Consider the following 12,745-nt stretch of genomic DNA (forward strand, 5'->3'; position numbering starts at 1 on the left):
GCTATATGTGCCTGGCTGACACTGATTTCATTTTTTAGACAGGGTCTCTCACTGAACCTAGGGCTCTCAGTTTGACCAGACTGGCTGGCCAGTGAACTCCAGGGATCCTCCTGTCCCCACTCCTTGATACTGGGACCACAAGCTTTCACAGGCACACCTAGCTTTTTTACGTGAGTGTTGGGGATCTGAACTCAGGTCCTAATACTTGAGTGGTAAGTACTTTGCCAACTGAACCATCTCCCCAGACCACGAAGGTAGAATCTTAATAGCTATGGTGTTTAGAGTTGAGGCCTTTAGAGTTAGACTAGGATAAAGTAAGGTCTTTAGGATGATGTCACTATAGTTGAATCCTGATAGCCTGATCAGAAGAGACATCGAGGGGAGGGGAGAGAAGAGAAAAGAAAAGAGGAAAGAGAGGGAGCCAGTGGGGAAGGAAGGTGGAAGAGGAGGCATATATGCACCCCCTTTGCTTTTGTGTGGTGCCTGTCCCTCCTCAGGACTGTCAGAAATATTATCATCATAAGATACAGACCCTGAACCTTGGACCCCCATAAGCCAGAATATACATTTCTCATTTAAAACTGACTTCTATGGTATGGTGTTACTGACAATAGAAGTCAGCCTACCATAAAAAGCATCCTTGAGACCTTGACAACAGCCATGCCACCTGAGCACAACTTTTGCCTCCCAATATTCCCTGAAACCATGCAAAGAAACAGCAAAGAGTACCTCACCAAGGTACTCTGCTCATGGATAATGGGATGGTGGGAAACCCTGGAAGCTAGTGTCCAAGGCCTTGGGACCCACTTCCTGTTGCCTATGTGGCTCCATCCTTCGGATAGAACCTCAATCAGCACAGAAGGAAGAGCCTCTTTGCAAACAAAACCAAACAAAAAATTGCAAACTAGAAGAAATGGGCATACATAGTGGGGACAGAAAAGCTCAAGGTACCCATGTTGGCAGGGGTCCCCACCCATGAGGGTTGAGAGTTGGCCACGAGGAAGCAAGAAGTCTCCGTGCACACTCTCAAAGCCCTCCTTGTCAGTGCCACAATCATATCATTAGGATTCTGGTCCTTCAGACATCCTAAAGTAAATCCATCTGGAAGCATCAATATTATGCACCCTAGAACTGTTTGGCCAGCACATAGAAAAGCAGCTGTGGCCACTGACCACACACAGGAAGAGGCCCCCAGGAAGGAAGGATTAAGTCCTTCTTTCCTGATCTGTAAGATCTGGAAGATCTATAAGATGTGGAAAGAAAGCTCAGGCAGGTAGGGCACTGGGAGCAGGTGAGGTGAGAGCCTGGCTCCTAGGCCTCTCTGGCATCACACAGTTCTTAATACATAGTACCCACCTGGTACCATGCCAGGGCTTGGTCTGCTTCCTACATCCACACCCCAGGAGAAGCACTGAGCTGGGGCCAAGGATAGCAGGGGCTCAGTGACTGAACACTTGTTTTTTCCTTTTAGTGGAAGGCAAGGAGAACCTGGTCTCAATGGATGCTCTAAGTCCAAGGTCCCCACATACTCACAAGCCCAAAACATATACTCCGGCCCTCTTCCCTTCCCAGGTAACCTCAGAAACTCAAACTCTATCATCCTTGCCAGGAAACTGAGTGTGTGTGTGTGTGTGTGTGTGTGTGTGTGTGTGTGTGTGTGTGTGTGTGCGCGCGTGTGTGTGTGTGTGTGTGTGTGTTTGTGTGTGTGTGTATTGGTGGGTAGGTGGGTGGGTGGATGGTGGTTTTTAATTGATGGTCAAATAGGAAAGTGGTGCTTGGGGAGATGGGCTTCGGGTAACATCACAAAGGCCTGTAAAGAACCACAAAGGCCCAGGGTCCTCTGGGAAGGCCTGTAGGGCTCGCCCACCAGAAGCAGACCAGCATGCCTGGGAGAGAGCCAGCAAGGGGTGACTCATGGCAAGCACAGTGCTGGGTTGGTGCTAGCCAAGGCTGAAGAATTGATGGAAATATTCCCTGTGGCATATACAACGTCTTCTGATGAGAAGAAAATAACCTCAAAGCAGTCCTGGGGGCACTGATAAGCATCGCTGGCCACCAGCCACCTGTGGCTTTCAGAAGCAGTCTGATCTTCATAAGCTCTCGGCCACGTGTTCACCCAGCAGGCTCGAAAGCCTGCGTCAGCTGGGAGAAGAGGGACTAGCGGAACGGACAATGGGAGGAAATGGTAATTGCATCCTTAGGTGCAAACACGATGGGAAATTCAGGAGTTGCTTGGATCTTAAAAGGGAGGGACATGTGTATTTCACATTAGGGCACTCGGGAGACGCCAAGAAGCAGCTTATGGCTTAAAAGATTTACAACTTTGGCAAATGGCAACCGTCAGTCCTCCCCCTGGGGAGTTGTACGTGTGAGGAGTCCTGGGGCAGAGGCCGTCCTCCTCTGCTTTGGCTATACAAGAGACCGGTTTACATAGAAGCCTAACCCAGCCCTGAGTTCTAGCTCCGGCCTGTTGTGCAGTAATTGCAAACCCTTTCTTCCCTGGGTCCCAATCTCCACTCTGGAGCAAAATGGTCTTAGGCAGAATTGTCTCCCCAAATCCATATGTTGAACCCAGCCTGAAGAAACAAACCTGCTTATAATTGCAGGTACTCAGGGGCTGAGGGAGGAGGGGTGGAAGTCCTGTGGTGGCACACACCTTTAAATACTAGCACCCCTGCAGAGGCAGGCAGCTCTCTAAGTTGGAGGCCAGCCTGGTCTACAAAGAGAGTTCTAGGACTACAAAGAGAAATCCCATCTCAAAAGGCAAACAAGCCAATTTTTTAAAAAGAGAGAAAAGAAAAGCTATGCCCAAGGTCAGCCCGGCTAGAGCAAGACTGTTTCAAAATTTAAAATGGAAAAAGGATTGTTTAGCTCATTGTTAGAACATTTGCATTTGGCCAGCAAATGTGAGGCTCTTAGTACAATCCTCAGTATAGTAACACAAACACAAACACACACACACACACACACACACACACACACACTGAAGCCCCAACCAACCCTGAACATGTACTTAGGAAAAGTGAAGGTCTTTAAGTGGGTGCTCCTATTAAAATTCAGCCTGTAGGGTGGGTCCTCACTGCCTTCCACCATCACACAGGCTTATAAGAAGAGTAAGGCTCTATATCCAAGTTCCAGACCTTGTTAGCACCAGCCTAGGCTACTAGAACAGGCCCTCCAGTGTAGACTTAAAGATCTCTTTCAACAAAATCTGTGTGAAAGCCTACATTACAGAAGTTACGTAGCTTCTACAGGACTCAGCACCAGAAGCCCTGCTCACAACCCCTCAACATCTCGGAGTAACGGGCCAGGACCAAGGGACCTGACCTGTGGGTACCTGGGCCACCTAGTGACAAGAGGCATCACAGAGCCCTTCTTGAGAGGCCAGCAAGGACCAAGCTCCACAAATCATCTCACCATCTGAAGGACCCTGAACCACTGTGCAGTGCCAAGGAATAGAGAACTTGAGGGCTACAAGAGCCCCGGGACTCAGTATTTGGCAGACAGAAAACGCTGGAGGAGGACTGGTCCAAGCTAGTGATGGGTATCATGCAGGATTCAGGGCCTGAAGCCATTTCCAGATCTCTGCCCTTTGTCACACATGTCATGACAGCTAATGCTTCTACCATGGAACAAGCTGACAAGACAGGGGCTTCACGTCCCAGTTGCAAATCCTTCCAAATGCATTCCCTCAAATGCTTTGGGAGGCAGGCCAGGAGGGCAAAACCCTCGCCTCTCACTGATGGGGAAGCTGAAGTCCCAGGAAAAGACTGTTTTTTGTTGTGTGGTCACACCGTGAGCAGGGCCAGTGTTCTCAATGTGGCCTGACATACAGCCAGGCATTAGCCTGGCCAGGCAGCTCCAGGCAGGCCAAACCCGTGAAGCCCTCCCCAAGTCCCACCAACCCTGGCTCCAGGCAGCTGGTCCCTTCACCCAAAGGCCTCCCATGTGAAGATGGTGTTTGGCACAGAAACTTCTACATAGAAGGGGAAATAAGAGGCTTGTGTAGCCTAGAAACATGGCCCCATTTTATAGTCACACCAGCTACCTAAACAAGGCAGGCTGGTGGCCAGCTCAGCCTCCCTTACAGCCTGAGTCCTCAGTGATGGAACAAGAGACCAGGGAAACGCTCGTGGTCTCTGGGAACTTCTGGGATGGGAACAAGGGTGTTTGGTCTCTGACTCTGATCGTTGAAAGCCTTGTATAAACAGAAAGCAGCCACCCCCTTTTTTTTTTTCCCTACCCACTGGTACTTGGGCTCTGTAGAACCAGGTCCCCCTGGTGAGCTCCTATGGCACCTTCCCATGGCTATACTTCTGCACCTCCAGTCTCCTTCGAGGAAGTGAGTTTCTGCAGTGGGAAGGGCAGCTGTCATACAACTGAGGGAATCTGGGCTCTGAGTCGGTGAGGCCTAGGTTCGAGGCCAAACACATCCATTTAAACTTTGTCCCTTTTGGGCAGTCTGTTTCCCTAAAGGCCATATGAGTATGGTGATGCCTCCTATTGTGGGTTACTGTGAGAACAGAGTGAGATAAACTATATAAAGCCTCTGGCATGTGGTAAATGTCACTTCCTTTTTCCTACAATCACAATAATTAAAAACAGGAAAACAATGACGGAGAGGTCACGATTCCTGCAACCTCCACCATGCATGTCACAGGCAAGGGCCAATGGTAAGCCTAGGCCTCCAAAGGGTTGGGATGTAGCTGAGGACATCTACCAAGGATCTGGGGAAATGGTTTTTACAGGGAGGCCCAGAGGAGCGGGACAATAGTCAGATACTTGGAGGTAAGGCCTCTTCTTCCACTTGTGTTGTGGTCCCCTGGGGGTAACAAGAGCTACCCTACAGTACTGTTAAACCAGACCATGGATAGGCCTTGCATACTGCGAGAGCACCTTAGCAGGAGGGCTAGGTCCTTCCCATCCCCAGGCACTGAGAGGAAGAGAATGCACGGAGTAAGCAATCTCTGTGGAGTGAAAAAGGGCCTGCCTGGGGAAGATAAAGGAAGTCCAGGAGGAAGCCATGCCTTTCACCGCGGCTCAGAATACCCCCTAAGGAATTCATGGCCTTCACTGCTCACTCACTCACTGGAGTACCACCCAAGGAACCCATGGCCCTCACTACTGCCCAGAGTGCCCCTAAAGCTGCCTGTACCTCATGACTCAGTCTCTCCTGGTTCTGGTGCTATTCCTCTCAGCCAGGCCCCCCCCCCCCACCCCAGCCGCTGGTTTTTCTATCTGACAAGCCCTATTTGCTAATCCTGCTAAGTTTCCCTTCCTCCATAAAGAGAGCCAGCCCTTCTTTACCTCGGGGACAGAAGTACCCCATCTCTCCTCTCCTCCTTTCCCAACTCCAAGGCTTGGCTGGTCTCAGACGACTGCTTTGCCCCTCTAAGCAACAAGGGATTTTAGGACCAGGCAATGCCCTGTTGGGTTCCTCGGTGCTTAAAACTGGGCTCAAGCCCCTGCAGATGCGCAGCAAGTAACTGAGATGGGAGAAGCTGTGAGCAAAGGAGGCCCGGAGGACAGCTTCCAATCTCTAGCTCCCAGGTGGTGGACCAAGGAGGGGATAACGAAGCAGCCTACCCTTGGTCCAGGCTGCCCTTCTGGAAGGATGACTATGTCACCTGCCTCTCCTCCTACTGAGGCCTGGCCTCTTCATCTGGATACCCGAATCCTCAATGGGAGAAGTAGGGAGAACTAAAACATATACATGGGCCCAAGGGTCAGGAGGGCCTTCCATTCAGCTATCAACCACACAGTGTCTTGGGCCATGGAGAGTAGGCCCCTCTCATGCACCCTCAGACACAGTGCCCATTGGCAAAGCTAGCCCACAGCTAGCCCCAGAGGGCACTCCCCAGCTAAATCTACCATCTCTGCAGCCTAGCATCTGAAGCTGGAAGTACAGAAAGCCGCCAAGCTCCTGGGCTGGTGCGGGCCTAGCTGGAACCTTGCTTTCCACTCCTTCTAAGTCATGAGGCACACCTGAGTAGCACTTGTCACCCATCCCCCAGAAAAGAAAGACTATGTACAGCCTATTAAGCTGGACGGTATGAGGCAAGTGACACTGTCAGCTGTAACACTACCTTAGCCTTCACTTCTCAAAGACCCCTGAGAAGTGGGCCTATGGTCTGTTCCTTAGGCTGCTCCAAGATCACAAAAGCCCAAAGCAGCAGCAAGGGCCCTCTCAATCTTTCCTCAACTTCTGGCTAAATTGCCTCCAGACCACACAGTCTGCTGGATAAATTTATGCCAACTTGACAAAAACTATAGTCATCTGAGAGGAGGAAACCTCAATTGAGAAAACGTCTCTGTAAGATCAAGCAGTGGACCAGCCTGTAGAGCAATGGTTCTCAAACCTCCCTAAAGCTGCAACCCTTTAATACCGTTCCGAACACTGTGGTGACCTCCAACCATAAACGTATTTTCGTTGTTTCTTCATAGCTGTACTTTTGCCACTGTTATGAAAGGTAATGTAAATATTCTTGGAACAGAGATTTGGCGAGAGTTAGGGCTCCTGGTCTGTGACTTCTCATTATCCAGAACTAAGAAAGCTTAGGAAGTCGGAGGGTGCTGCCCGCCAAGCACTGCGCCTACTTTGTGATCAGAGCCACACATGTGTAGGGACAGCAGGTTCCCAACAAGAGCTTCGCAGCCCTTAGGTTCACTGCATATGTCTTTGGCCTCCCAGTTCCCGACTCTGGGAGTCTGCCACTGGGCTAATTGTGTGCTTGCCATTAGCTGTTTCTAAGAGGAGCATATGGGGCTATCCCCAAACTGATGCTGGCTCTTGTCCTATTAGTCAATGTTCCCCGTGTCTCTACTCCCTGACTAGAGCCAAAGCATCCCATCCCTAGCCAGTGAAGTGAACCTCTGGTTTATAACTGTCTTCCTGGGGGCACCCCAGGTTTCACACTCTCTATGCTGGGAACACCCAGGGCTGGGCACAATGATGTCAGGCATGGGAGTCTGGTTCTTCTTGACAACACAGCTGGGATATAAGTCAGGGATGGGATGCAGAGGACAGACCCAAAGCCCAAAGTCAGCATTTACTCCCAGATGTCTTTCTCTTCCAGCCAGGCTTTTACATGAACGAGTTAAGCTTTGGCTTCTGCTGGCTGGACTGACCTTCTGTCACTTTCTTCTAGCCAGCATTTGTAGCTGACTTTCATTTCAGGGCTATTTTCTCAAGGAAAGGGACTGTCCTGCTGCCATTGTTGTTTCTAATCTCAAGAGTTTTGAGGGCAAGAGTCACATGGTGGGATGCAGTGTGGCTGGGCCCTGAGCCTCCATGCCTGGGCCAACATTGTGCTGCCCAACATTGTGTTTTTGGACTTTCATGATTACCTGTCATCTGCCAAAGGCACTGCGGTTATAAATACTGATGGTCCACTGTATTAAAAAAAAAAAAATTCTTTTTCCGGCTGCTGGCATGACCTCTTGCCACTGACAGGCATTGCCCCACTGTGAGCCAGGCTGTGCTTCCCACTGCACCCTTCTCCCCTCCCCACCTCCAGCCCTGGGTCACCCATGCCTGATTTGGAGAGTGCCTGGCTGTAGTTCTCTGAGCAACCCTGGGGGGTTGCAAGAGTTCCCTGGGGAAATCTCTAGCCACAGGCTCAGTGTGTAGAAGCCAGGCAAGCGTGAAATGTAACATGGGTGTTACTGTAAGAAACTGCACATCTTAAGATATGCAGCCTACACAAGCCCCTTCCTCCTCACTGGGGGAAGCAAAGCTCAAAGGCCTGCTTCTGCCTGCTCATAGGAGCAGCTGGGTGGGTATGCTGGGTTTGCATCTGCCCACAGCATCCACATTAGTTCTACTCTACCTGAAAATGACTTCTGGGTGATACAAGGGCAGCCTCTGGGCTGGAGAGAACCCTGCCAGGAATTGGAGAGTGTGTGCCCCTTCTGTCACACATTCACATCACACATGTCGATGTTATCCTATGCACAGTCTCAGAACAGCAACATCCACCTCAATACCCACACAACACACACACACACACACGCACATGCACACACAAGCACACACATGCACACACGTACACACACACATAGGCACACACACATACACACATGCACACACACATGGACATGCACACACACGCACACACATGTGCACACACATATGCACATGCACACACACACACATGGACATGCACACACATGCGCACACACATACACACATACATACACGCACACACATGCACATGGAATGAACTAGGGAGGCCTCCCCAGCCCAGCCCTCTCATGGCTATGCAGCATTTGGTAATAGACACTCTAGGCTCCTGCAACCTGTTTCCAACTCCACCCAAAGTGGTAACAGACCAGAAACAGCATCAAAGGATTCTCCAAAGCTGACGCAGAACCCAGAACAGGAAGGCCCTTGGCCATCATCTGCTGGTTACGTTTTATTTAAAGCAGAGCTGGGACCTCTCCAAGGAAGAGCCATGCCAGCCACTGAAGAGGGGTAGGCAGGGGACTTGTCCTCCCTATCACTTCCACACTCACCAGTCACCTGATTGCTTCTGCTTTACACTGTGAGCTTTGAAATGGCTTTTTTCCTTCCTTTTTGTTTTCTTTTGTTGAAGTAGGGTAGTTTTTTTAAAAAAATAAAATTGGATTTAGTTTCATTTCAATGAGAGTTTAAAAGACACTATCCTAGCCCCTGAAGACACTGGCCAGCCAGAGCTGTGGGCTGCTGAGAGGAGGTGGATACAAATGCCCCTGATCTACAATAAAGCTGTTAAGGGTTTGCACTGAGTGTTTCACCAACAGGCCAACAGCTGCCTGAGCAGGGAGACATCTGTACCTCTGTGTCCAGATGTCTATGAAGAAAGGCCTTTGAGGGTTGCCGACCCCCCCAAGGCGGTAGAAGGGAAGTTGGTTTTCCCAGTCCAATAGCCCAGCAGGAGCCAGTCGTCAGCAGAGCTGTCCCCACAAAGCTGGGAGCTGGGGGCTGGGGTCATTTCAACATCACTCTCAGAATCGGGGCAGCGTTGGGACTGCCCAGGCTGCCCTTGCCCTCACTGCTGCCCCATCTTTCCTCTGAAGAAAGCTCCTGTGTGTGGCAGACAAGGCTGGTGCTGCTAGGATGTTCCCATCTCAAACAGCCTTCTGAGGGTATATGCAGATGCCACCCTGGCTACACAGATCTGCCCTGGTTCTCAATATATTTGAAGAGATCAGAAGTAATTGCTATTACCTCAAGTTCACTTCCCGCTGGACATCCCGGGCCATGGAGTGGCTCTCCCACTGGGCCTATCTCCGGCTCCATGGTGCTTAGGTTTGGGCAGGAAGTGCATGGCAAGGACGAGCATTTTGAACACCAGGACATCCTGAGGTTATATATACTGAGGCCTCACGGGCATTAAGACAAGACTAAAGGAGGGAGGGAAAAGGATTGCTGGAGGCTAGCATGCAGCAGAAGCACAGCCCATATGTCCTGTTTCCAGAGAGTTGCCCAAGGTAGGATCATGGAAGCAGATGTGACCTTGCCCTACCTGTGATCCAGGGGCTTCCTGTGGAGGAATGATGGGGCAAACCATGAGGGATGAGTGGCCTCCAACTCTCCAGGTCTTAGGGGAAGAAAGTGCAGCACAGAGGAGCAATCAACCAGGCCTGACCCCAAGTCTGTCTATCACCCAAATTCACCTTTGTATGCAGCAAAGCAAAAATGCTGGGTGGGGCCAGGCTGCTGGGTAGCTGGCTGCCAGCTTGCCTTGACGTGGAGCCTAGGCAAACCGTTCACCTCCTAAAGCCACAGTGACCACAACGACCCACCCAGCGTGGCAGGGTAGACATCGCCATGTGCTCCAGTGTGACTGTCAAGGCAAAGGGTTGGGCACACTGAAGCTGTATACGATGCTGGTCACCACTGTTATCGCTATACATGAGGCTGTTCTCTACTCTGGCCTCTACGGAAAGGTGAAGAGAGACCACTGGCGTAAGGCAAACCCAATCCAGAGCAGGTCTCTGGTCAGCTCCTGGGGAAGAAAGAGGCCTGCCCTAGACTATCCTGCCTTAGGAGTCTCAAGACACTTGCCTACAGGGCTCAAGAAAGCTACCCAGAGGCCCTGGAGTGAGGTGGACTGTGCCTCTGTGTCCATGCTACATACGTGTTTGATACCTGTGTGTGCCTAAGTCCATGTCTATGTGTTTTTGTGCCCATATGTGTGTGTGCACGTGTGTGTGTGTGTGTGTGTGTGTGTGTGTGTGTGTGTGTGTGTACACGTGCATGTGTTTATGCAGATGAACATCCACGTGTTGCCAGGACTATAACTGCTATCTCCACCCTAATGAATGCTCACAAATGACCCAGGCAGGATGGGGACTGCCCCATCCACTCCAAGTCAGATGGGTCACTAAGAGGTGGCAATAACTCTCAAGCTATGTCCAATGAGAAGATCACTTAGACGTGGTGCCCTGAGTCCCTTCTGGAAGGACAAGGCTACAGGCAGGAGTTTGCATGTGGCCAGGGTGCCCACTCACTATAGGCTGCTCCAAAGAGTGCAAAAGTCAGCACACCCTTAGGCAAGATAACCTGAACCCTGGGCCAGAAGCTCTTGCACAGATGGGGAAGCTGAAATTAGAACTACTTAGTCCTCAAGAGCACAGCTCCCCTTCAGTGAGGCTCAAAGCTCCCCACCCCCCATCCAGCCCTCCCACCGTCCAGGGATTAGCAAGGCCAGCCTGGGAGAAGTTAGAAAGGCTTATGGTCTCCATGCACGTGAGCCCATACCAGGAATGAATCATATCATTATGGCAGGATTAGAAGTAAAACGCCATTAGAAAGTGCTGTGCACACCCCGGTTTAATAAGGTCAGCATCGGCAAGCAGCAGGAGGGCCAGTGCACGAGGCTGCAAAGCCCTATGCCTCCTCCCACCTACAGCAGAGCCAGGGAGACAGCACTAGGCCACCAGCCCAGCTGACATCGACAAAGGAACAAATGCTCTTTCTGCCAGGGCAAGCCAGGCTCAGGCCTTTCCCCAAACCTGCTAAGTGCGATTTCTCAAATCTCCCTTACCAAGTACCCCTAAGCATACTCCCTCCCATGAGCTCTATACCCTAGACCCATCTGTGCTTGGAAGGAATGGTGAATCGATCAATTGTGCTTCACAGAAAATTCATGTGCTATTAATCTGCTGGGCTCCCTAATGGCCATGCCCAGGTCTCTGTCCCCATTATCCACCCCCTGCACACATATCAGGAGGATCTCACTGAGTGCTCAAGGCTGCAAGTAAGTACAGCAGCTTCATACAAGTTCTTTGAGGGAGGGAGGGAGGGGGTCACCCCTGCACATAGGGGAAGGCCACAGAGAAGGCAACCCAGGAAGATGTGTATATACACTGTGAGCACTCTTCCCCCACGCCAGCCAGCTTTCCCTCCTTGTAGCTTCATCAAGTGCTGTCCAGGGAACAAGACAGACAGCCCCTACCCTGGGATGAGAGCAGATACTCACAGCTCCGGGGACCTGGACAGGATGGCAGACAAGGTGAGCAGGATGCAACCGTAGGGTCCGGCTTCGAACTGAGGGAAGAGGAAAGAGGACCTGTCAAACACGCATCTCCACCCTCAAGCCACCTGTGCAGCCATACCCAGAACACCGCCTGCCAGGACCTGGCTTCATGGCTTCCAGCCCAGAGGCTGGTGGGTAACCACAGAGAGCACATGCTGTTTAAGTCTTCCTGATCAGGCCTTCTAACAGACACAGGAGCACAGAACTGAGCCACAAAACCTGGGTGACACAAATGCCATCATGGAGCCCATGTATGACCCCAGGGGCAACAAAGCCCAGAAGCAAGCAGTGTGGTACCACATACCATTCTGGGACCACTGTCACCTCTGACTCTGACAGAAGAGAGCTGAGCTCTGTTGTTATTGCCCATGGTCAGAGAATGAGGCCGCCTTGCTCCTGAGTACATAGTGGGGGCCTAAGGGGGCTCTACCTGACACACCTCCTTTTACAGAAGAACTGAACTGTGCAGTCAGCAAGTAGTCAACAGATGGAGAACAGGGCTGGGATCCACTGGAGGCTGGGGGTTGCCCATCTTTGTTACAAATTGATTATTTTAAAGGGGTTTTTAATTATGCAACTTTGATTATCTGGTTATCTTGGGTTTGATTTGTCTGATGCTAAAATGTTGCTGATGTTGCATCTGGTCTATTTTGCATCTTCCCGCTGGCTGCCTGACTCTGCTGATCTGAGCAGCCACATGACTATAGAGGTGTTTCTGAACTTCCTGGTTCCTGTCCACTTTTTTTCACTGCAAAATACAGGCAAAATAGGGGTCTCTGCTTACAGCAAGTTGTAAAGCACTTAGAGCAGGCCGGCTGGCACCCACAGCAGTGATGGCACACTATGGTTTAGAGCAGGGCCTGCTAGCACCCACAGCAGTGATGGCACACTATGGTTTAGAGCAGGGCCCGCTGGTACCCACAGCAGCTATGACACATTACAGTTTAGAGCGGGGCCTGCTGGCACCCACAGCACCTATGGCACACTATGGTTTAGAGCAGGCCTGCTGGCACTCACAACAGCTATGGAACACTACAGTTTAGAGCAGGGCAGGCTGGCAACCATGGTAGCTCTGGTACACTGTGGTATACTTCTAGCTCTTGCTCCATTATACCGGTTACCACAGTTGTGCTGGTTAATTCTGTTTGTTGTTTTTATTACTGTTTTTGTTTGATTTTTAGCAACTTGACACAAACTAGAGTCATCCAGTAAGAAAATGCCTC

The 12,745-nt window shown here is 50.8% G+C and overlaps 1 protein-coding gene across 1 annotated transcript in view; it reads right to left on the bottom strand.

Moving 5' to 3' along the window:
* The window catches only part of Mindy4 (MINDY lysine 48 deubiquitinase 4), a 103,943-nt gene that overhangs the window by 21,192 nt on the left and 70,006 nt on the right, over nt 1-12,745 (bottom strand). Inside the window, exon 13 of the mRNA XM_051152325.1 lies at nt 11,466-11,533. Coding sequence (XP_051008282.1) covers nt 11,466-11,533 — 68 coding nt within the window. The remainder of the gene's footprint in view (nt 1-11,465; nt 11,534-12,745) is intronic.

This window comes from Acomys russatus, chromosome 10 (assembly GCF_903995435.1).
Source record: "Acomys russatus chromosome 10, mAcoRus1.1, whole genome shotgun sequence".
Lineage (NCBI taxonomy): Eukaryota > Metazoa > Chordata > Mammalia > Rodentia > Muridae > Acomys > Acomys russatus.